The following is a 25,291-nucleotide window of genomic DNA, read 5'->3' as shown; positions in this document are numbered from 1 at the left end:
GGTAACGTTTAAAATCAACTCACCACTCTCGTGTTAGCCTAAACGTTGAAGAAATTAAGCTTTAGCCATCGACATCACCTCTAATTATCGTCAATCAAAGCGTCCAGCACGGAAAGCTTCGCTTAAATCGATTTTCACAGTGCGTGGAATCTGCATATTTTTTCTTCTTTCTTGCGTTATATGAGGTTCCCATCATGTTTTCGCGCTATCCTCAGTGAGCTAAATGAAGGGCCTTGCTCATTTTTAGCTGTAATAAGGCGCACGTTATCGGAGATGCGTAAGCCAAGCTCCAAGTATGCCACTGAACTGCGGTCTCTTCAATGGTGTTCCGCACACCTAAAGCTCCTTTTGGAAGACCTGTGAGGCGGTTAATTAACTGCTATGAAACTGTTCTCCGACACATTTTGCAGCATAGGTTTGATGGTAAGACGAATCCGTGAAGATTACGACATCACGAGAATGGGTTGACGAGGACTTCGTGAAGACGATGGTGTGACGACGACAGCATGATGAGAGCTTGATGACGAAGTGGAATGACCACTATGCAACATGACGGCCTCACGATGGCCGTATGACAACGAGCGCATGACGATGACTCTAGGATGACCACGCAATGACGACGATGGTATGACAACGGCGTCATGATCACGATTTAGTAATGACAGCATAATTGCGGTGGCTTGATAGGGCCGAGAAAATTTAGAGATTATTTTTTATCCAAAAGTGTCATAAAAAAGACGGACTGAAGGACGGACGGACGGACGGACGGATGGACAGACAGACAGACAGACAGACAGACAGACAGACAGACAGACAGACAGACAGACAGACAGACAGACAGATAGATAGATAGATAGATAGATAGATAGATAGATAGATAGATAGATAGATAGATAGATAGATAGATAGATAGATAGATAGATAGATAGATAGATAGATAGATAGATAGATAGATAGATAGATAGATAGATAGATAGATAGATAGATAGATAGATAGATAGATACTGAAATAGGCTAGGACTTCTAATCGAAATTTTATAAGAAAATAAAAATGCCATCGGAAATGACGCGCTCTACCATGAAGAGGTGTTCTTGCTTTATAGAGACCTATGAGGCAAAATTATGTGCAGAGGTATTACTTAAGTCGTGATATATTAACTGATTACGCAGAGCACAGGTACGCTGACGCTCATGTCTTTTTTGATCAAGATGCAGTGGTTGTAAACGCCGATGTTATATAGTTGTGCACACGCTACAAGATACTGCATCAGTATCTTGCATCAGTCTGCAAGATACTGATGGACGCAAAACACAGGTGGGCTAAGCAACCAAATCTTCCATTTATAGAATGCTGTTCCGCATGCATTCTCAGTTCCTGGTGCTTCAGTCGCGCAATGAATAATCTTTCATCTCAATGTGGCGGCTCGCACTTGTGACCGTGCTAACCCTTTCGCAGTCGTTCCTCCTCCAATATCGCGCACAGACGCATTCGTCCAAAACTCACCCAAAGTCATTCCCGATGCCTACGTCACTAGGATTTCGCTTCCTCCTTCACTCGAAACTATCTTTTAGTATCTTTCAGTATTCAAGCCTGACTGCACTTTGGGCGAGAAATGCATCGAAGGGGTTTTTGCTTCGTTTGTTTCTGGTTCACGACGAACACTTGTCGCCTAAAATTTCAAGCCGATACATTTACCACTCTCAAATGTCACTTGAGTAAGAAGCCGGCCTTGCATTCACGCGTTTGTGGCCAATATTTCGTCGTGGCTACTTCCAACAGACAGCCGATAAAGCTCTTCGCCGAGATTCAGTCAACTGATGCTGCGTACATTGACTTCACATCAGCACGCATTTTCATGCAGACCGGCGCGCACACGTTGCCAGCATCCTGCAAAGGACGACTTGCCAGGGATCACTGATCAGCAGCTTCTGTCGATAAAAGTGCGGTCAACATGCGGCACACGTACTGCCGCGAGGAAAGTCGTGCTGCTGCCTGCTGCCGCCACCCCTGCCGCTGTGTGTGTCCCTGTGTGTCTTCTTTTGTCCCATCTTTAAATCGTACTACCGTACACCCGCAGCCGCTGCTTGTGAAAAAGACGTTGTTCCATCTCTATGCGTTGTGTCCGTGTTGTGCTATTCAAACTCCACTCCCACGCGACTTTTCATTAAACATATTCGTAAAGAGGAATGTGGCAAGATTCATCCATTAAATAGCGCAGTCACACATCCAACAGAATGAAGTTGGCGGAGATACTGTAGTTTCGTGATTCGACTTTAGGCAGAACACAGGACCAGCAGAAGCAGGGAATACATAGCGAGCGATCCCAACTAATGTTGACCTTCTTTGTGATGTGTCTGCAGATTCACACACGTACGTTTTGGATGTTGCATTTAATGCACTAGAAGTCTTAGGGTACATCACGCACCTTCCTGTGCCTGTCTGTCCGTATGTCTCATTTCTATATTTCTCTGTCTATGTTTATATTTAACTGTTTTTCCGCCTGTCTGTGTTACTGGGTAATCCGTGGTCGAATGATTAGCGCATCGGGCTCAGTGCATACCCATCGGGTTGGTAGCCACGGCTGTTCGAAGAAACTCTTTGACGCCAACCTGGAGCACTGGGTATGTGCTACTCGGTCTGTGCTGGTTTTCAATGAACATCTTTACTGCCAACGAGGGGAGCAACGTATGTGCCATTGGAAATGTGCCGGCTTACAATGACAAAAAAATCCCTTAAGTCTCTACGATGCTCATGGGAATTAAACTCACGTCACAAGGGTTACTCAAGGACTGCAATCCGATGCATTAACATTGTGCGCCACCAATGCACTGGGCACGTGCTGCTTTTCAATGAGCGCCTTTCACGCCAACGCTTCAGCGAGCTGCGCCATAACTTCACTGGGTATGTCCGTTTCTCCAATGAACTTCAAGCAAAAAAAAACGTTACCACGTCCGCAATATCCACAGTGAACTTTCTCTTCTTCGCCTAATCCTTCGCTCCCCTTTTCCCTTTCCCCAGCGTAGGGTAGCAAACCAGGCTCATTCCTGGTTAACCTCCCTGTCTTTCATTTATCATTTTCTCTCACTCTCGTCAACTTGACTGAGTGTGTGCCACAGAGTTTGCGACAAGCTAGGCAACAATTCTCAGCGTTCGCAGATACCGGCGGGACTTGATCTCCTGGTCCTATCGTAAGCGGAGCCACCGACTTGACCTTCGGGAGCCTTCGGTTTTGGCTCTCCAAGATCTCAGTACCTCAGGACTCAAATAAAGTTCTTGTCATGTCATGTTGCAGCCACCGGCGCGGCAAACTTCTCGTCTCGGATGCCACACACGGCATTCTCGGCAGCGCCACTAGACGATGCAGCATGTCCAGAAAGAGGCGCAAGTCCCCGCAGCAGCACATCTCTCCTATATAGCCCACGGTGGCAATATTTTGTGCGGATCATTGATTCAGCGAGAGAAGTGGTTCTTGTGGGGAAAGGAGGAAAGGCTGGCACTATCTTCTGCAACCCTTACGGGAGCACGGCTCAGCGCCAGCAGGGGGATGGATATGGGAGTGAAGGAGATAGAAGAAGGGAGAAAGGTAGAGAGTCGCCATGGCAGCAGTGGAGCAGCCCGGCCGGGAAGGCCCAGTGGTTTCGACCGGAGGAGTGGACTGGTGATAGACCATAGGAGGTGGCCCAGCAAAAGCGAAGTTGAGGCGGATCTGCAGGCCTGAGGTGGTGAATAGCCGCTAGACTATTCGTCTTTAAAGAAATTTCCTAGAGTCTCGCCGAGAGCCCCGACGAGTCGAGGTACTCGACGACACTTAGGAAGGCTGGTAGCTGATTACGACTGGGGAAGGGGATGTCTTCCTGTCGGGAGCATGGGAGCCCCAGGCGGGAGAACTCCTGCAGAAGTCGGCCCCTGTGTTGCAGGTGAGCAGGGCAGGCAAACAGAAGGTGCTCCATAGTCTCTGGGTTACCGCAGGAGGCACAGGCTGGCGAGGTGGCTTTCCCAAGGCAGTGCCGGCGGGCTGCCGTCCAGTAGCAGCCAACCCGCAGTCAGAGAAGCAAAGAGGTATCCCTTCGTGGGAGGCCGTGTTGGGGAAGAGGCCATGGAGGCCGTCCCAGGGATACCCGTTTATCCGAATGGCAGATGATGATGTGCCGGCGCAACCTGTGTCTTGTGAGGTCCGCGACCATTACAGCAGGGCTGGGGGGGGGGGACGCTTGAGAGGTGGGCCCTCTTTGCGAGGGTGTCTGCCTTTTCATTGCCCGGGATCCCTAAGTGTGCCGGTAGCCAGTGCAGGGATAGTGAGCATTCTGCATCCTGAAGGGCCGCCAGTCTTGAGGAGAGCAGTACAACCCCAAGGCTAGCCTTGTCATGGCTCTGCAGGCAAAGCAGTGCCGCCTTGTAGTCGCAGAAGATAGCTGCGGGAGTCGTTGGTTGCTCCTCTGCCAGTAGATCCACAACAAAGTGGAGTCCTGCTAGCTCTGCTGTGGTAGAGCTTGCATGTCCCGGGAAATGGCACAGCTTGCTCTTTTGTAGGGCCGGTGCAACGCAGGCTGCTGTGGATGAGCCCGTCTCCGGTATCACGGATCCATCGACGAAGATATGAAGGTGGTCCCCAAGTCTCTCTTGGAGGAGAGAAGCTGCCGTCTGCTGTGGGGCACATGTTGAGGAACGGTTCTTTGAGACACCTGGCAGCTCCGTCGAGATAGGGATTGGTGGTCGGTGTGGTGGGCGAGGCTGTACGGCGTTTGCAGGCGTGTTCCCTAAGACTTCCTTATAGAGGCTACACAGCCGACCCATGTGTGATGCTGGCCGGGAGCGTAGGCTGGTCAGGAGTGCTTGACCATCTGCGGCATGGTGTAGGCGAATAATGTGTCGTAGCCCCTGTTGCAGGTACAGTAGTGACAGGGGCCACGTACCTGCCTCAGCAAGAGTGGCGGCCATTTGTGAGGTTCGGGGTACGCCAAGACAGACCCGTATTGCTGATTGGTGCTGCAGCTCCAGTTTCCGCAGGCGGGGTGGGGGCAGTGCCACAAGAGGGAGGGCATACAGTACCCCTGAAGTGGCTGCAGCTTCAGAGATCTGCAGGGCCCACCTGGTGGTACAGCCCTGTCCACGGGCAAGGAGCTGTGAGATCGCAATGTTAACGCATTACCGCGGACAGTCCTCGTCAGATGGGTTCTGCCGAATTTTTTGTTTCTTCTCTGTGTAATAATGTTCCGCTTTGAGCAAACATCGCAGCGATTATTCGTTTGACCCTTGCATCTTTTATGTTCCAACTTCAACTTCGAGTGACATCACGCGTAATAACTGCGCGTGCATTCAGTGGTTGTCGTGCGCCTACATGCATGCACGTCTTTGAATGAAAATAGGCGATCCGGAAAACTGCTGCGAGTGACTATAGCAGGCACATATTTTGACTTTACAGATTCTTTTTAAATGTCTGTACAAATACGGTACAAGCCTAATCGGTAAATAAGATTGGTAGAAGAGGCAGATACTACTTTCACAATAAATTAAAATGAATAATTGACTAACAAGATGTTTGAATAATCCGGTTTCAAACTATTTAGGCACATATTGAAATCTACGAGTTGTAATCAGTGAAATTTAAAGGTATATCCGCATAGAAAAAGAAATTCTGAGGAAAACACCCGTTTCGACGTAGGCACAGGCAAACTTGTGGTAAAAATACATTTTTTCTAGTGACATATTTAGAGAAAGACGGGGTTTTAAGCATTGGATAATAATAGCTACTAGAATGTCAATGCATTTCGCCACACCTTGCCACTGCAATGTCCAAACGCCGTTCCACATCTAGAGAAATAAAACAAGTCGCGGCTATTTGTTTCAGGCCATGAGAGAGAGAGAGATGCAAATGAGAGGAAGGCAGGGAGGTTAACTAGACTTAAACGTCCGGTTTGCTACCCTGCACTAGGGGAAGGGAAAGGGCAAGTAAAGACGGAAAGAAGAGCGTGACAAAAATAAAAGCGAAAAAAAAATATGAAAAGGGACGAAATGGGGTCATTACAGTCTTTCTAATAGGCCACTGTCACGTAGAAAAGTCAACAGAGCCTTGACCGACTTTTGCTGCGACGAGAGTTCACGTCGGCATTCCAAAACTGACTGTTCTGAAAGTGGCCTGTCGTCAAGGCGTGCCAACGCGGTCGCTAGTGACAGCCGCTGCGCGCTGTATCGAGGGCAGTGGCAAAGCACGTGCTCAATAGTCTCTTCGCCACCGCAGTGTCTGCAAGCCGCGCTGTCGTCCATACCGACTCGGAAGGCGAAGGATCTTGTGTAGGCGACACCATGCCACAGTCGGCAAAGTACTGCTGTTTCGAGTCGATAGAGTCCAGGTGGGGGTCGAAGTCGAAGGGATGGGTCCCGTCGGTGTAGACGTGTATGTTTTAAGCTGGGTCTGTTCCAAAAAGTTTTGATGGCTTTATTTGCAAGGATACGAATTTTCGTTGCAGCGTCTGTTCTTGAGAATGGAATGGAGTCTTGCAAGCCATCCTCGTGTGCAGATCGTGCTGCTGCGTCGGCATGTTCATTGCCCATTATGCCACAGTGGCTTGGAATGCACTGCAACGTGATGTCGTGTCCTTGCTCGACAAGGTGGTGAAGCAGCAGTCTGATTTCTATAACTAGTTGTTCGTGGGGTCCTCGGCGTAAGGCAGAAACCAAACAATGAAGAGCAGCCTTGGAGTCAGTGAACACGCTCCATTTCTTGGGTAGTTCTTCAGAAATTACACGAAGTGCACAACGAATAGCAGCAAGCTCCGCGGCAGTCGATGCAGTCTGGTGAGATAGTCGAATTTTTATGGTGGAAGGTTTTGCAGGAAAGATCACCGATCCTGCAGACCAATTCACCGTGGTTGAAGCGTCAGTATAAAGATGATGATGCTCGTTGTACGTCTCGTACAGCAAGAGCAGTGAAAGCTGCTTGAGTGCTGGAGACGAGAGTTCGGCTTTTTTTTCGTATTCCTGGTACCATTAGTCGAACGATTGCTTGAGCCAAGCACCATGGTGGAAACGGAACTTTCGCTGGAGCTGTATAACCTGATGAAAGGTAAGCACGATAAGGCAGGACTGTTTCACAAAAGGAAGCACGTGGTCGATCCTCTGGCAGTGAGGCTAGATGATGGGCAGGGGCTCGAGCAAGGTGTCTTAAGTGTGCTCTGAGCGCTTCCATGACTATATGGGTCTTGGCTGTGAAATCGTGTGCAATGGCAATTGTTTCAGCCGTTGACGAACACCGCGGCAATCCAAGACACACTCTAAGTGATTGGGCCTGGACGCTTTCGAGTGTACGGATATTACTTCTGCAGGTGTTGGTCAGCACAGGCAAGCTGTATCGCAAATACCCAAGAAAGAGCGTCCTGTACAGTTGCATCATTGCATGTCCTGAAGTACCCCAGACATTTCCTCCAAGAAACTTAAACACATTAGAGATATCCGTCAGGCGCTTCTTTAGGTAGGCCACATGAGGACTCCAGCAGAGGTCACGATCAATTATTACACCTAAGAATCGGTGCGTCGTGACATAAGGTATGCTTTGACCATCGATAGAGACATCGTATGATCTGATTGGCTTTCGGCTAAACGCGACCAATGCGCATTTTTCTGGCGAGATCTTGAGGCCTTGTTCATTTAAGTACGCCGATGTTGACGTGGCAACTTTTTGAAGCCTGGCGCGTACTTGCCCTGTCACACCAGATGCCCAGACGCAGATGTCATCGGCATACATTGATATTTTAACTGTGTTCGGAAGTCGTTCCACGACACCAATGAGTACAAGGTTGAAAAGTGTGGGACTCAAGACACCGCCTTGTGGAACTCCATGGTACGTATAGTATTGCGAGCTTGGGCCAGCTTCAGTGTTAAGAAAGAGAGACCGCCTATGTAAATAACTGCGAGTCCAACGATATAATGGACCGCCTAGGCCCACCGATTCCAATGCTTCAAGTATGGCGTCATGAAGAACGTTGTCGTAGGCTCCCTTTATGTCTAAGAACATTGCGACAGATAACCTCTTACACGTCTTTTGGTGTTGAACATAGGTTACCATATCGATAACGTGGTCGATAGAACATCGGTGACGTCGAAAACCAGCCATGGCGTCCGGGTAGATTTCGTAATGTTCAAGGTACCACTCAAGTCTGGCGAGAATCATTCGCTTCATTACCTTCCCAACGCAACTTGCCAGCGCAATTGCTCGGTATGAAGTAATCCCTAAGGGAGACTTGCCAGGCTTAAGAAGCGGTACCAGGCGGCTGATCTTCCAATCTTGGAAAACTTTGCCCTCCTGCCAGGACTCGTTATAGATATTAAGGAGTGCTCTTCGTGGCCCGTTCACCAAAGTGACATAGCATGCGGTAAGATATGCCATCCGGACCAGGCGACAACGACCGATTACATAGGGCGAGCGCCGCATCAAGCTCTTGCGTCGTGAAAAGCAGATCCGTGCGTGAATCTCGTGAATCTGGAATACGGTTCAATGTAAGCGAATCTGTACGAGTTGGCTGTCCCGCAATCATAGCACAGAAGTCTTCCGCCACATCAATGTCTTGTCGACGCTGGAATAGTGCTAGGGCCTTAAACGGGAAACGCTGTTCCGGAACAAAACGTAGACCTCGCACAGTTCTCCATATTTGAGATAGCGGTTTGCGGGGATCTAGCGACGCACAAAATTTCGACCACCGCTGAGCCTCTAGTTTGTCCATGCGGCGTTGTATCTTCTTTTGAATTCGCCTGGCTGTTCTTAGATTCTCAATTGACTTAGTGCGTCGATATCTTCTTTCGGCACGACGGCGAATCGCACGAAGCCGCTCCAATTCCAGGTCGAATTCAGAATACCTTGGAGAACACGTGAGTGTGCGCGTGGCTGTCTGTGCCGTTTCCTTGATAGCTTGTTGAAGTCCACAAGAGAGGCCTTTGTGACAACCGTGCTCAATGTGGGATTTAAAGACAGTCCAATCTATTTTTCGTATCGTGGTGGACGTATACGTGTTAGACATTCCCTTGATCTTGAGGTAAGTGGGGATGTGGTCACTTCCGTGCGTTTCAATGTCCAAAAACCACTTAACATGTGCGGCGAGGCGGTGGGACGCGAAAGTCAAATGGAGGCAGCTGCTGTACGTTATTCCCGCAGAAATGTTGGACTCGCGTCATTCAGCAGGTAGAGACCATTGTTGGAAAATAATGAAGCTAGTCGTCTTCCCGTCGCGTTAAGCTTAGAGCTTCCCCAAATGGTATGGTGTGCGTTGAAGTCCCCGGTGATAATCCATGGACCAGGTTGTGTTTTTAAGATGTCTTCTAGCCTTTTGGTGTCAAATCGGCTTTATGGAAACAGATGCACCCCCAAGAGTGCAAAGGTGACATTCCTATTTTTAACAGTCATGCACACAAACTGATTGTCGTCATGAGGTTTCACCGGTTGGACGACGTAAGTAAGTTCAGTGCGAATAAACACGACGACCTTGCTACTTTTGATGTCGCTTGATGAGAATATTGTCTCGTAGCCTGATAGTCTTATTGGATGGGATAATCTTCGTTCACAGATGACAATGATTGGAAATCGGTTAGTGAGAACAAATTGACGAAAATCGGCGATGCGAGGTCTTAGACCTCTCACGTTCCACTGAAGGATCGACGCTTCTCTGACCTCCTTACGAAATGACTGGTGATTGTTAGTCATGGCTTCACTCAAGGCTTGCTTGCTAGGACGGGGCTCAGCGCGTCGAGCACTTGTAGTCCACTTCGAGGAGATGGAGTGTCAATGTTTGTCAGCATGGCCCTGATGACATTCACAATGAATCGCAGCACCGGGATCATTTGGCAGTCGACTGTTGAAGCCTCACCAACAGAAGCAGGCTTCGGTGGGAGCATCAAGCGTGGAGTCTCCTTAGAAGACTGAGAGCTTGCAAGCACCGGTCACTCTTCCACGAGGGCAGCGTTTCGCGTCTGAGGCCTCCTTGTGCTCTCGGGCGTTCTATTTGAGGATGATGGCTTTGGCGCAAGCGGCGCACGAACTCCACCCTGTCTTGAGCGTTTTCGTCGATGACGACGTCGACGCCGGACCTTTTCTGAGGCTTATCTATGGGTTGAGTTATCCTTGACCATTTGCTTCAGAACTTCGAACTCTTTTCTGATTCTTGGGCATTCTTTAGATGTCGCTTCATGGGTGCCTTCGCAGTTGCCACACCTAAAGTCTGTTGCACGGCAGACATCTACATTGTGTGACTCCGCGCACCGGGGGCACATTGGGGAGTTTGCGCAGGCGCCCTTAACATGCCCGATGTTGAAGCACTTGTGGCATTGAAGCGGCTTTGGGTCAAACCGCCGTACGACATGTCGGAAGTGACCGACCTTTACGTGTGAAGGGATGGAATCCCCCTTGAACACAATCTTCACACAACGGCTGTTGCCGAGTCGGCATACGTGCGTGATGACTACTGCTTGTATGCCGGTTTGATCAGAATTGGCAGGTCCGAGTTCGAAATAGCCAAGTCAACATCGTAGATCACACCTGCAGTGCAGGCCCCATCCATAGGTATGACCGGTCGTACTTTTATGTTCCCCTATTCTGTTATCTGTCGTAGCGTCTCCAGCGTGGTTCCACGGGTTGTGTCGACAGCTAGAACATTCTTTCGTGTGTTCAGCCAGGAGAAGTACATATCTAAAGAAGGACTGAAATACTGTCTTTCATATAACCTAATTACTGTCGCAATGACTAATTACTAATTGGTTAACAGACTAAGTCAAAACAAGAAACTTTCTCCAGCCTCTCAAAAACGTCAGTATATGCTACGCGGTACAGTTGCCGCTCCGAAATGAGAATTTTGAGGTATCAAAACAGCGTACCTTATAACATGCGTTGGGCATTACATGATTAACCGAGTGTCATCCTGGAAACTCGCTACCATTTGCTACGCCTTGTGAATTTACAGCTACAATTTATAAATTACAGCTGTGTGCCGTAAATAATTCGTTATAGGCCTAATTAGTCAAATATTCTTCATCACTCTATGGCATGATTTCAGATTTCTCGCGAATGTCTACGTTGTGTTTTATGTCACATCTACCTTCATTTGTTGTTAATGTGTTGCGTGAACGCGTATACGTTGTGTACATAACACCTATCGTGTCACAATTTCCTACAAGATACTGGGCCCACAGTTATATTCGTTTGATTAGAGTCCTGACATTTTCTGCGGAAAGCTAGTTGCACTTACGCTCTGTGCATGCTGCAGTAAACGCATCAACATTCGCGATTTTTCAGGAGACACCACGTGAGAATGCCCCAGTTGAGGAGGACACTTGCGAATTTGTCAATTGCAGCTGAAAATTAAAGCAATCTTGCCACTTGTGAGCAGAAAACCAGTGTTACGGTTCACTTTGGGCGGCGACGAATGGAACAGATGCCAAACGCCTACGACACGGCGTGCCTAACCGTCGCGCTGGTCACCATGAACAGACTTGTCCGTCGGGTGTGTGCGATGGTATTATGAGCGGAATGTGCAAATCCTGCTCCCCTCTTCACCACGCTCATCCCTCCTACGCCAAAGGGTGGATTCCCTCCCGTGGCCATCCATACGGGTTGCCCCGACATGTCCTCGCAAGGACCTCCACCAGGGGACAGCAGAGAAAGAGGATACGCGGATGATGGAGGGTATATGAAAGCCAGCGAGCTACCACGTGGGGTTGCATCTTCTCTGCCCTTGCGTGCAGCTACACGCACGCTGAATATTTTTAGATTCTTTTTTGCCTTGAAGCCCACCACTCACCCGTAACAATGTATTAAACTCCTATCACTTTTTACATCACCTTATTGTCTCTTCCGAACCCCCTTCGATGGTCAACCCGGTTCGAGCTCCATGCAGGTGCTATTAAAGGTTCACTAAACTCTATCCCCTTAGCACCAGGTATACTCTTACTGAAGTGCCGACCGAGATTCCCTGTAGGGGGGCGAGGCCCAAAATTTGGAGTGTGTGGACGTCTGTGCGTGCATTTCTTATAGAACCCCAGGTAATATGCTGATAAAATCCAAGCTTGGCTACAATTCAGGAGCCCTTTCTAGAGCGAATTTAATGGCGCCGTTGTTGCCACAAAATAAAACAAAAATAATGCACCAATAAGGTCACGGCTGTCGGCACAGATAAACTTTGATGGCGATCAGTTTTGATGACAAAGAAGGGACCGAGGTATGTACCTGTCGAAGAAGTGCACAAATGCTTCTTATGACGTCTCCTCATTTTATGCTTGCACTAAGAAACCACACCATAAAAAGTACTACCGGCAACTATAGATGAACGTTGGCAGTAATGTCGCTTACGAACTGATCTCACACAAAAGCTTTATCGGAGCCCTACTTATAGGTTAAACACGTTAGGCAACTGAATTTATTTTGCTGATAGAAAGATAAAGCCTGTGGGTATGGCGTGATACCACAGTCCACGCCAGCAGGTCCCAGTCCTGATCAAACAGGCCCAAGGGCGTTCAGCCACTGCTCGCGCCACCGCTCGCGCCACTGTTCGCGCCTTTATCGTCTTCCACCGCTGGCTACGATTCCGCTCATCATGCAACCATTCCCATAGCACACCTCCCCTTGCGAAGGTGATGATAGCACTGTCCGACACGCCATCCCCGCAGGCGGACAAACCTTGCAGATTCCCGCACCGGACGAGGATCGGCGGAGCATGACAAGTCCGAGTCACCAAGGTCTTCGAGCAGCCCGAAGACCCAAATAATTGTCGGACACACAGCTGGTCTTGTCTTCCGCCACGACCTCGTTCTAGCGATTGCACGCAACAGGTCGCCGGAAGGTGCATTGGCACGCTCACTGTCGTGTCACCGTACAGAGACCGCACTGAAGGCTCCACGCAGGCAGCACGAGGCGATGATCACTAAATTAACGATAATCGATTGAACGGTGCCCCAGCGATATCGCTGGCGATTTCCCTCGAACTCCTGCGATCTTACTGTGATCTGACTGGGAGCCACTCACCAGGTACTCCCGAGACGACTGTGTGGAAGTCCGGACCTTATACTGCCGAGGGATGAAGCCGCTCGCTAAGATGGTGTCGACCTCATCGCGTTGATGTCCCCCACGCCTGCAGTGCGCTTCTCCGACAGCGGCGCTGGGAATTGCTGCAGCGCGCAGGAGACCACGCCACTCCCGGGTCCCACGCCAGGCCCGGTGGCGGTGACCGAGAAGGAGCAGGCGCAAGGGCTCTTCAGTGAACGCCAGAGGTGTAGCTCGCACTGCAGAGATGGTCACGCGCCAGGCCGTGGCCGGAGACGCTACTCGTTAGGGAACGAGCGCTTCCAGCATTCCCCACGACGATGGTCCGCCCCGGCACAGAGCCGGCGCCATGGCGCGATCCCGTAGGCACGGCGCGAGCCCGCAATCCACGCTAGCTGGCCCCACTCATGACCTCACATTGGACGCCAATGTGGGCTCAGGGCCGTGGCTTATGAGCCAGACGGCCGGTTGAGGCTCTTAGAGACCGTCACAGGCTGACATGCATGCAGCACCACCATTACTTGGCTGTGTCCAGGTACAATCTACAGCGACGGCAATCCAGCGCCTCCGGCAAGGCCGCTCACGTGCCGAGGAGCGCGCACCACGATGCTTAGGGCCACTGTTGATTGCAGCGCGCCCCAAACCTTATCTCAACCATGCCTCCAAACATTCAAAACACAGTGAAAGCTGTGATAAGAGTATCTACTTTTCAACAAATATATTACAGCAGATTCAATGCCTTTCATGCGAGGTTGAGCGAGGTTTTCTCGAAATATCTCAATTATGTTCTATACAAACGTACACATGACGCCAGCAAATTATGCTGATCCAACGCGCATGTTGGAATGTATGTGACGCGAAACTTCTGGTGGCTACAGAGCAGTCTACTGTTAAAGGGAGCACTTGAGTGCGGAGCATGTCCAGAGTTTACTCTCTCGCGAGAGCGAAATCACCTACGTATGCAGTAGATAACTTGGGGTGGGTAGCTCCGAGTCCTTCCTGCACACATGTGCGTTCCACTGACATTGATCCCACACCCAAGTGCTGCTAGGTTGCCAGAAAAGTAAGAGCCACATATTTTGACCTTCCCTTTACACGCGGACCCCACTGCACCAATTTCTCATTTCTACAAACTTAATTTAATAATTGTATAAAATTAAATGTGTAAAACTTCGTTTATTTTAATACAATGCAACGTATAACATCATGCATTGTTTATGTAAATGCGCCGCTGCACCGTTCACAAGCTATGCTGAAATGCAAACAGCCATACATAATCTGAGATTTTACGCAGAGAGGAATGACGAAGATGATCCTGATAATCGTCAAGAATGAATGGTGGTGAGGAAGAGTGCATAAAGGTACATGTGCTAAACATGTCTAAATAGAAAATTTCTATACGCCTTTTTTTCCAATCGAACTATATTGTGCGAAGCTCATACCTTGAGGCAGATGCCCTGCAAACCTTGGGACGCTTGTCACTCGATGATTCCGCGGAATATGAAAAGCCGGAAAGACCACTGCTGCAGCACTTTCGTATTACCGCTGAGTGATAACGAGAGAAGTGGCACTAAGGAATCCCCTGAATGGTGAAGGTTGAAGCCAATACGCCGCAAGGATCTTTAGTTCTTTTCACAGCCAGGTTTTAGATATAAAAAAAGCCGTTCGGCGTATTCCGTGATTTAATCGTTGGAGAGCAACCTTTCAACAACTGCCAAGGCGCGTTCACACTTGCGAGTCGCAGAAGTCGTGCGACTGCCAGTCGCCTGCGACGAGGCAGCGGCTTGGAAACACCAACGTTCACACTTGCAAGGACCACTTATCGACCTGCGGGTCACCTTCTCGTTGGAAACGAGCTCTCTCGCGAAGGATACAGAGAGAGAAAACTTTAATTTTTTACTCCATCGTCCGGTGTTCATGCCGTTCGCGCGCTTGCGGTCGTTTCGTCTGCTGTGACCGCATCTCCCGCATTCGAGCTTGTTGGGCTCTATTCCCTCGCTGTTCGCGATGTACCATGACGACCTGAGTGAAGAAGAAGATGTCGTGGCGGTTTTGATGCGCACCGCGGCCGCACAGGTACTTCAAGAGCGTAGGCAACGATGACCGGATGTACAAAGTATCGCGCGCTACTTCCGGGGCATCGCTGATTGGGTCAGCGGTTTGCGACTCGCAGTCGCAAGACTGGTTAATTGAGCAGCGTACGAATGGCCTGTGGCAGTCGCTCTTCGACAAATGCGGCCATTTGCGATTGTCGCATTGCGACCAGAATGGTCGCACGACCTCTGCGACTCGGAAGTGTGAATGCGTGTTTAGACTCGATTGGTCAGTTGCGGCTGGAGACAGATTGAAAAATTGTTAAAGAGATGATGGAAGTTGGTGGTCGGTTCATGGAAGCACAGCCTGATAAAAATCTCTTGTTTCTCAAAGAACTATCCGATGACAGTAAACCAGACAAGAAAAAAACAACCTGCAGGAAGACACATTTGAAGTATTTCATATCTTACAATTCCGGGCACATGTGTCAGATTTTAAAGTGAAGGCCGCAGAAACGCAGTGCTGGAAAATTCACCATGTAGATCATAGCATTGACAGTTGCCACGAATAACTACCGGAAAGACCGTACGCCTTCTGTGTTATGACATTACAAAAGCTGATAGAGGAACACCTAACTCGATAACCAGATAAGGAACTAGACTACCACAGAAGCTCATTAGTAATCTGTTGTGGAGCAGTAAGTCAGCCGAAAACACGCCAGTCTCAGAGGAAACACTCGAAAGCGAGGAAGCTTTAGTTTTGAAAGACAGTGACAGCAATATAACTATAGAAAGACGCGCTGTGACCCGAAACAAAACATTGACTGGCAAGTGCGCAGCGGCCTGTTTAGCAGACGGACGAAAAACCCTAGTACGAAAGACGGAAGGAGACATTTTTTAGGGTGCTTCTACGAGAAACTTCACTTACGTGTATGAATACATATCTGTATAGTGTCATAATAGGCCAGGTTAACACACCACGGGACCCAGTTCTTTTGAAATGGTTCAACGGCTTCCTCGGTGAAATAGCCTTGTATACAGTAAACATATTTAGCTGCCACAGCGCAACGATGCCAACAGCGGCCCAAAAAGGCCGATTGTACAAATTGGTCAAACAAAACTTGTTCGCTTTCAAAATCCAAAAGTAGTATAATGGAGACAACGAAAGGGGCGAATCGATTCGCTATCTGCGGCCTGCCAGACATTTTCACTCAAGTCGACACTATTCTGCTAGGCTAGCTATTAGGCACTATTAGCTAAAGTGTTTTCTTTGTTCTCTCGTTGTATTAAACTCCTCTTTTGTCTGTCTGCTTGAAAACCGGCCTTCTCTTTGGATGGAAGCACCGACGCCACTTCTAGGATATGCTTTGCGCGTTTTACAAAAAAGCATAAGATTACAGGCATGTACGGGGTGGCCTAAGAATGGTGGCGGCCAGTCAAAACAAACATTATAAAACTAAAACGTTGTTGAAAGTTATTCTACAATCCATTATTAGCTACCTATGCGCCGACCTAACACTTGCAGATTCTATGTAGATCTTGATTCTTAACGCAAAAGCGTTAAGGGCCGCGTGTCACAGAAAATCAGGTGTTTGACCTCGTTTTGGCAAAAAGATTTTCCAACCACTCATACCCCGGCCCTCCATGTGCCGCAAGAATTTGCTAATTTTACTTCCTCAAGCTAAAATACGTAGAAAAATCATAAAGTACGGCTTGCACAAAGCTTACAGATATGACAGCATCGGATTATAATTTCAATACGCGAGAAAACATAATTATGTTACGCGATAGTTCAAACAAACCCCTTTTCAAACGTTTCTCGCATCCATAGTCCGACCACGGCGTCTCCCATTCGCGCACACGAGCGCGTGAATATCCCCGAGTCCACAGTTCCTTCAAACACTTCTAGATGGCGCTCGCCTCCGCCGCATCGCAGTCCACGCAAGAAGCCGCGTTTCCAGCATAGCTACCTCCATGCATAGCGTTCGCCGTGAGTGTTTCCCGATAAACATCACGGTTACATACGGTGCAGATACCGGGAAGCATGAGAAGCAGTCAGGGAACTTTGAACGCTATGCCGTCCCACTATTAAAGGCGAAGCTTAAGCGTCCGACAGTTTTTTTAAGCAGAACACAGGCGCACTCAGTCACTGCACTGTTTAGTTGTTCATTGTTCGGTGTATAATCACACATACATAATTTTTAGCACCAGAGTAACCCTAATTAGGAAAATAAAACGAAGCGCTAAATTGAGTCCACTATTCTAGCAAGACGTATACGTGTTTCTATTGCTATGTTCTACCTATGAGGCCACATTAAATGCAGATTGTTATAGCGTGACGTCGCATATCACTGCGCAGCCAGTGCGCGCATTCCTTTCGTACGGATCACGTGATCCCTTGTCTATATAAGTGCACTGTGAAATAAACGGTGATCCTTTTGCTTGTTGGAATGCTGCCTGTCCGCTTTATTGTACTGGCGACGAGGATGGAATGTGTCTGCTTCCACTGGCTCAGTACGGAAGCAATGCCATAGACGATCGGCGGTCGACAGCCACAGAAAGGAAAGCGGCGGCAGCCATGGCCCCGAACGGATCAAATCGTCGGTACCACAGCAACAAGTCAACGCATAGATCGGGAGAGCGAACCGATATGTAGAGTAGCTCCACTGAAAATGGCGCGATTAGGGAAGCTAGACGAGTACGACGAGAAAGATCAGGATGTTGAATCCTATTTAGAACACTTTGAGCCTTTCGTCACAGCAGACGATATGAAAGAGGAAAAGAAGCTGGCCGTATTCTTGAACGTGATAGGACCAAGAACGTATGAGGTGCTCAAAAGTTTGGTAGTACCCGCTGTGTCTGTGGACAGATACTTTGAAGAGGTGACAGAGCTGTTGAAAAAGCACTATAGCCCAAGCTGTTCGATCATCTCTGAACGTTGCAAATTTAACAGGCGGGCACAAGAAGAACCAGAAAGCGTCGATGACTTCATAGTGGCCTAAAAGCATTTAGCAAGGAAGCGCAATTTCGGTCTCTTCCTGCAATACGCACTGCGAGACACATTAGTGGCAGACATAAGACGCGAAGAAACCCAACTCGCCTTGTTTGCTGAAGAAAATTTTACCTTTGAAAAGGCGTGCAAGATAGCCTTGGACCGGGAGCAGGCTGCGCGACAAACAGCGTTACTGCAAGGAAGCGATGCTGCATGCCATGGCGATAAGAGGAGAGGGAACTGAAAAGTAATAGAAGCTTCGGAAGTTCAAAGATGTCAAGCCAGTCTGCGAAAGATGTGGCAAGGCGCATTCCACTAGTGTTTGCCGGTATAAGAATGTTCAATGTCACAGCTGTTCACAAATTGGCCATTTACAGAAGATGTGTCCCAGTAAGCGCAGAGAACTAACGACTGCGAACGTGGTGGACTGCTCTGATATTGACTCTGAATTAGAGGTGTACCATGCAATTAATACAGACCGTTCTGGAAACGAAGTGCAAGTAAACTTAGAAGGGAAAGACATGTGCATGCAGATGGATACGGTAGCTGCTGAAACCCTAATTCCTGAGAGTGTTAGGCTGAACGCATTTCCTCAAGTGCGAGCCATCGCGAGTCACCCTAATAACATATACTGGGGAATCCGTTCCCGTAAAGGGGCGATGCAACGTTTTCGTTACGGGTGGAAACCAGTTTTTGCGACTGCCAGTTATTGTTGTCAAAGACCACGGCAAACAGCTCCCAGTGATGATGGGGCGAAATTGGCGCGAGAGGCTAGAGCTTCACTGGAAAAGTGCGTTGTATGTAAATGGAAGCGACGCTAGCAAAGTGAAACGAAAGTTCCCAGGGCCGGTATTTTGTAGCGATGCATTTTCCCATTCTATGCTTTCTCAGGCTTTTCGCGCTTGGCCAGTGGTCAGAGCGACGGTCTGCCCACATTATCAACGGGATCAGGCGGCCGTGTATGTTGGATGATAAGAATAGCATAGAATAAGGCATGCGGCATCGCTACAAAATAGCTGCCCAGGGGTGTTTGGTAAGCAACCCGGGGTAGTAAAGAACTACGAAGCAAGGATAGTTCTAAATCCGAACTGTACGCCTGCTTTTGGCAAGGCCAGAAACGTTCCATATGCGTTGCGTGATAACGTAGAAAAGGAGCTGGAAAAGCTTCAAAAAAGCGGAGTTATACACCGCATGAATCTTAGCGATTCGGCAACGCCAGTGGTTTTGATTCAGAAGAAAGATGGCTCGTTGAGATTGTGCGGAGACTACAGAGTGACAATTAATCCCGTGCTAAAGACCGACCACTACCCATTGCCTCGACTGGAATATTTATACGCTGCCATAGCGGGTGGCAAGGTGTTTTGTGTGTTGGATTTATCAGCCGTGCATCAACATATTCCGCTTACTAGCGAGTCCCGACCACTGCTAACCATTAATACGCACATGGGACTTTTCGAGTTCCAGCGCTTACCGTTTTCTGTAGCCAGTCGGACAGCCATTTTTCAGTCATTGATCGATGAGGTGCCCAAGGGCATACCGCACGTGGGATGTTACATAGATGGCATCATTGTGTCGGCGAAAAAACTTCATCGGCTGCCAAAAGACGTTGGAATTAGTCCTGCGGCGGCTTAATGATTTCAACGTGACTCTGAAATAAGTGTCGTTTTTTTTTTCAGAACAATGTGACTTATCTAGGTCACACTGTGTGCGCTGACGGTATTTATCCCACGGAAGAAAAGATAAAGGCGGTCACGGAAGTGCCAGAGCCCACTTGCCAAACGGAGCTCAAGGCTTATCTAGGCATGCTAAACTTTTACGTAGAGTTTTTAAGCAACATTGCCTGCGTGGCGGAACCATTGTATCGTCTGTTGCGCAAGGGTGAAAAGTGGTTGTGGACACGGGAGTGTAGCGAAGCCTTTGCTGCTACGAAGCAGTTGCTTGTCAAGAGTACTGTTCTCACTTTTTACGTCGTAGCGAAAGCAATGGCTCTGTCATGTGATGCTTCGTCGTATGGGTTGGGTGCTGTTCTTTTTCATGAGACTGCCGAGGGACAAGAGAATCCAGTGGCGTTTGCATCTAGAACACTTACATCAGCTGAGAACTATGCTCAGGGTGAGCGAGAAGCACTAGCAGTGATGTTTGGGTTAAAAAAAATTCACTCCTACTTGTATGGCAGAGAGTTCACTCTTTACACAGACCATCAGCCATTTCTCGGAATATTAGGCCAAGACAAATCTGTGCCTACACTTGCTGCAGCCCGAATGCAAAGATGGGCAATTACGTTGGCAGCATACAGGTATAAACTAAGATATCGGAAAGGAAGAAACGTTGAAGTGGCTGATGCTCTGTCCATGCTACCGCGGCCTATTGTATGTCTCTTGCCTCTCGAATGTCTCTTGCTTATTGACAGCGTGCCACTAAAATCGGATGACGTGGCTAAAACTAGCAGACGTGATCCAACCTTGTCTCGTGTGACGCACTTCATTCTAAATGGCTGGCCTTCGCAGAGCTCCGAAGCGTTGAGACCATTTTATTCACGTCGCAATGAGCTATCAGTAGAGCAGGAATACATAACATGGGGATCAAGGGTGGTCATACCTGGTAAGCTTCGGCTAATGGTTTTGCATCAATCGCATGAAGACCACCCGGGAGCTAGCCGCATGAAAGCGCTAGCAAGAAGTTTTGTCTGGTGGCCGGGTCTCGACCTTTCGATTGAGAGCTACGTTCGACAGTGTCGGGTGTGTCGGGCCGTTTAGAAGGCGGCTTCACCGGTTCCCTTGCAGCCATGGAATTATCCCACAAAACCCTGGCAACGCGTACACGGCGACTATGTTGTAAACGTTCATTTCTGAAGAGTTCTCAACGTTCTTGAGTGTGAACGATGTAAGGTATGTTAAGACGCCGCCGTATCATGTGGCTTCTAACGGAGCAGCCGAGCGTTTAGTGCCGACAACCAAACAAGTCCTGTTGAAGCAGGTCTTACTTGACGAACTTAGCTACAAGAAGCATTCCTTCTTGGGGTATTTGGACAGCTATCTTATGATTTATTGGAATATTCCACACAGTGCCACTGGCCAGACCCGGCAGAATTGTTTTTGAAAAGACAGCCACGGGTGAAGCTCTTTGCTAAAACCATATTTCACGCGCTACATGCGGGAGCAGCAACAGCGCATGAAAGAACACAATGATGTGTCGCGTGGGGTTCCTCGATGTTTTGCTGTGGGGGACGCTGTGTGGGTGAAAACAGTGCGAGGTGAAGGAGTGTCGTGGGACGATGGTGTCGTGACACATGTCGTTAGTCCCGTTACTAATCAGGTGAAATAATCGCAGGCGATGCGATTTGCGCATGCGAATCACATCAGAGTCCCCTAGGTTAGCTCGGGTTCCTCAAGCTTCCCGCCAGTACAAACTCCTCCTACAGCCTCGGAAGACACAACTCATCCGTCTGTTTCGATGTATAGTGGGCCAGTCGCCGTGCCACCTCTCGCGGTTCCAGGCGTCACATAGTCTGCAAATCATCAGCTTCCGGTATCTGAATAGCCCACGCTCGGAACAGCTGCCCCCGGCTCTACGAACCAGCCAGACCCTGCATCTACAGCCGAACTGCAAATTCTTCGTCGTAGTGCACGTCTGCGACATCCCCGGCACAGATACCAACCCAGTGACTTTCGGAATTAATCTAAGGGGAAAGAAGTGTTATAGCGTGACGTCGCATATCACTGCGCAGCCAATGCGCGCATTCCTTTTGTACAGATCACGTGATCCCTTGTCTATATAAAGACCCTGTGAACTAAACGGTGATCATTTTGCTTGTTGGAATGCTGCCTGTCCGCTTTAGTATTGTGATTCTATATTAGGCACGACTTCTGTCGCGAATAATATATTTTTGTGTACACAGAACGCAGGGTTTTCGGTCAGCATGCCATTGTTATAGAGATCGGTGCTAGTGTAAATATCCACAAAATATCCTCCTAGATACTAATAAACCGGCCAACGCACGCAAATCTTGATGGCCTCGGCGCAAGCCTTGATGGCCCCAGCAACAAAAGCTTCATTTTTAAATAGGCTGTTCCACCTGCATGTTAAGTTGCTGGTCCATCATCCACTGAATGACATAGTCTATACTCAATTAAACTGTGATCACTAGTTATCATGCTAACCCTAAGCAACTGTTGTCCTGTTTTGTGCACAAGGCATATCCACCCAAAATATATCTGAAGGTATTCCCCCTCCCTACGTCACTATAACTGCACCTCTGGCTTTTTTTCGAACTTTTCTCTTTCACTATTTAAACTTGACTGCATTTTGGGTCGTAAATGCAACTAAAAACGCCTCGTCATCTTTCGTTTTTCTTTCGTTAAAAGACATTGTGATCAAATGCTTATGCTGGCACGTCTCCAAGATGCAATTCCTACTTGAGTGAGAAGCGTGTTTGACATTCAGTGGTTTGTAACCAATAATTTGTGGCCACTATTTGCAAGGGGCAGCCAATATGGTACAACAAACTGCTTGCGGAGACTGAATCAGCCGAGGCTACGCGAATGCCACATTGACGAACATTTGTATGCAGACCTGTGCGTTCGTGTTCCCAGCCGCCTGCCGCAGAAAACGCGCCAGCCATCGCTGATCAGCAGCTTCCGCTTGTGCTATTGAACTCTGTAGTGGCGCTCAACCGGTAAAGCCAGTGCTGAAGGACATGCCCGTGATTGGTAAAGAAAAGGTAAATAATCAAGACATCAGTCGCCATGGTGTCTTCGTGGCATTCTAAATCAATCTGCACACGAATTCGCACTGACAGCATGAAATAGAGGGGCTGAAAGGAGCAATGTACCGTTAGAAATTCCGGTGGAACCGATGTCACTAGCCAAACTAGCTGACTGTTTCACTTGTCTTTCAGAAATGGTCCAGGGCAGCCACTCAGTCTTATTGCTTTCCTCGTATCAATAAAACACACTGGTGAGAACATGCACAACACCAGCATTCAACTGATTAAGCTTGCGAATCGCAAAATAAAAAAGGTGTGCACAAATTTATCCATTGTGTATTTCATTTGTTGAACACTTCTTGCATGATTACTACTGTGCGATTTATAGTGTGGATTTATAGTATAGTGTTTATGTACAAATCATAATTAAAACCAGTTTCATCATTAAAGTGAATGAAAATGCATTATTCGCTTGAACTTTCTCCATTGCTGAACAGCTTTCCAGCCTATTTCCCTCTTTAAATTGGTAAAGTAGCGTTAACATTACAACTAAAACTGGCAAAGCGGGCAGCACGCTTTCGTATGCGTTCAAGCTTACAGATGTGGGTTTGGCCATGAGGATCCCGTACTGTACAAGAATATTCAAATATTGGTCACACGTCAGTGATATAAAGAGCTTTTTTAAGGCATCTTGATGCATTTATTATTTTTAATAAAATTTAACACATCATTTTCCTTACCATTTATGTGCCCTATGTTTTTTTTTCAAAGCAAGTCATTTAAAACACCAAGCTATCTAAAATGTTCAACGCAGCCATGCGGGGTACCAGACAGGCTATAACAAGAATGGAATGAATTGGTTTTACTGGTGAAAGTACCAACACAACACCTACTTAGATTCGAAACAAAGTTTCTATTTTTGTGCCACAGTACCATATTGTGAACATCGTGTGGTAAGACATCAATATCATCAGTGTTGTGTATAGGTCCATATATGACACAATCATCTGCGTACAGCTTGATCTTTGAAGCTAAGAGCTCCGACAAAGAGCTAATATCAACGAAAAGAACTCGCCGTCCTAACACTGAACACTGTCGCACCTCGGCCGTCACGCCAACATACAAAGAAATTCCATATATAACAAAATATTTCCTACAAATAGACAACTATTCAACCAACCAAGCACATAAGCAGGCCTGTCTAAAATGAGCTTATGTGACCAAATAACATTTAGAACTGTATGAAATGCCTTCTGAAAATCTACAAATACGAAATACTTGAAGCACCCTACAGTGCCACCCTAAAATATCAGGAGAAACATTCACGCATTTCAGTAACGCCCTCGTGATGTGCGTGAAATTGTCATGGGCAGATCATCGAGGACACTTGCGAGTTGACGGCGCCGCGAGAACTTTTTGCGCAATGAAGACGACGTGACGCATGAATGGGTTTAAATGAAAGATAATAGAACACAAATATCCATTCACGGAAGTCCACGGGGGTCTAGAGAGAAACAAATAAGGGGAGAGTGCGAGAGACACGTGACTATATGACGGGCGTTTGTTCTCCCGTGTTCTGTACCCTCCCGCGCTCCTCTGTTCTGTCTTCTCCTGCTTAGGAGGAGGGGCTTAGGTCAAGTATCGGGTGGTATTTTCTTTCTTCAGCTCCTTATTTTACGTTACTCTTTGTTCTCTCTCTTATTTTTATGTGTTTTTAGTTAGCCTTGCTTGATGTTCGTATCATATCCTGGCTACGGGGCTTACCCGTTACCAACCTCGGTAGCTCCTCAGGAGATGCCGCTTGAGTTTTTTCTTCAGAGTGGAACCGCCAACGTTCCTGTGGCCATGGTGCCTACTGACCATGGTATGATCAATATGAAAAACCCAAAGACAATTCAGGAGGAAGTGCAGAAGGCTTCAACTCACTTCCGAGAGATCACTGATGTCCGCCTGTTGGACATAGGGGGTATATTATGCTGCTTGCCAGACCAGACCTATGTCAAGGAACTTCTCAATTATTCTACATTCGCTTCCTATCCGGTGAGCTGTTTCGTACCACCGCACCTCGCATACTCTAGAGGCATGGCACTAGGGGTGGACGTCAGTTTAGCCCCTGAAGATATTTTAGACATGTTCTTGGTGGTTGGAGTCATCTCCGTTTAGCGGTGTAGCCGAGTTATTGACAGTAAGAAGATTCCAACAGAGGCAGTTAAAGTTATATGTGCTGGGACGATGCGGTCGACAGAAATTAAGGTCCTGCCCCTAATTGACAAGGTATAATCTTTGGTTCCATGCATTCTACAATGCAACAAATGTTGGCAATTCGGTCACAGCGTCAGGGGCTGCATATCTGAACACCCCTGCCGTGCTTGAGGCAACAGCCACAATTTTAAAGATTGCTCGTCCGATGAAGTGCTGTCTCTGTGGTTGTGGTCACCCCGCCAACTACTCGAATCACCCTGCAAGATCACAGGAAATTAAAATTATAGAAGTAATTGGCAGGAGACGTTACTCACACAGTGATGCTGTTGCTGAAAGATAT

At 48.0% G+C, this 25,291-nt stretch overlaps 1 protein-coding gene and 1 pseudogene across 1 annotated transcript in view; both read left to right on the top strand.

Moving 5' to 3' along the window:
• Positions 1-17,724: 17,724 nt before the first annotated feature.
• On the top strand, positions 17,725-18,288 carry LOC142586117 (uncharacterized; annotated as a pseudogene).
• Positions 18,289-24,543: 6,255 nt separating this feature from the next.
• LOC142586116 (thiol S-methyltransferase TMT1A-like) overlaps positions 24,544-25,291 on the top strand; it is a 53,932-nt gene continuing 53,184 nt past the window's right edge. The window contains exon 1 of the mRNA XM_075697371.1: positions 24,544-24,715. Coding sequence (XP_075553486.1) covers positions 24,544-24,715 — 172 coding nt within the window. The remainder of the gene's footprint in view (positions 24,716-25,291) is intronic.

Source organism: Dermacentor variabilis, chromosome 6, assembly GCF_050947875.1.
Source record: "Dermacentor variabilis isolate Ectoservices chromosome 6, ASM5094787v1, whole genome shotgun sequence".
Taxonomy (NCBI): domain Eukaryota; kingdom Metazoa; phylum Arthropoda; class Arachnida; order Ixodida; family Ixodidae; genus Dermacentor; species Dermacentor variabilis.
The sequence above is the reverse complement of the archived record's forward strand: the minus strand, read 5'-3'. Positions and strand labels throughout refer to the sequence as shown.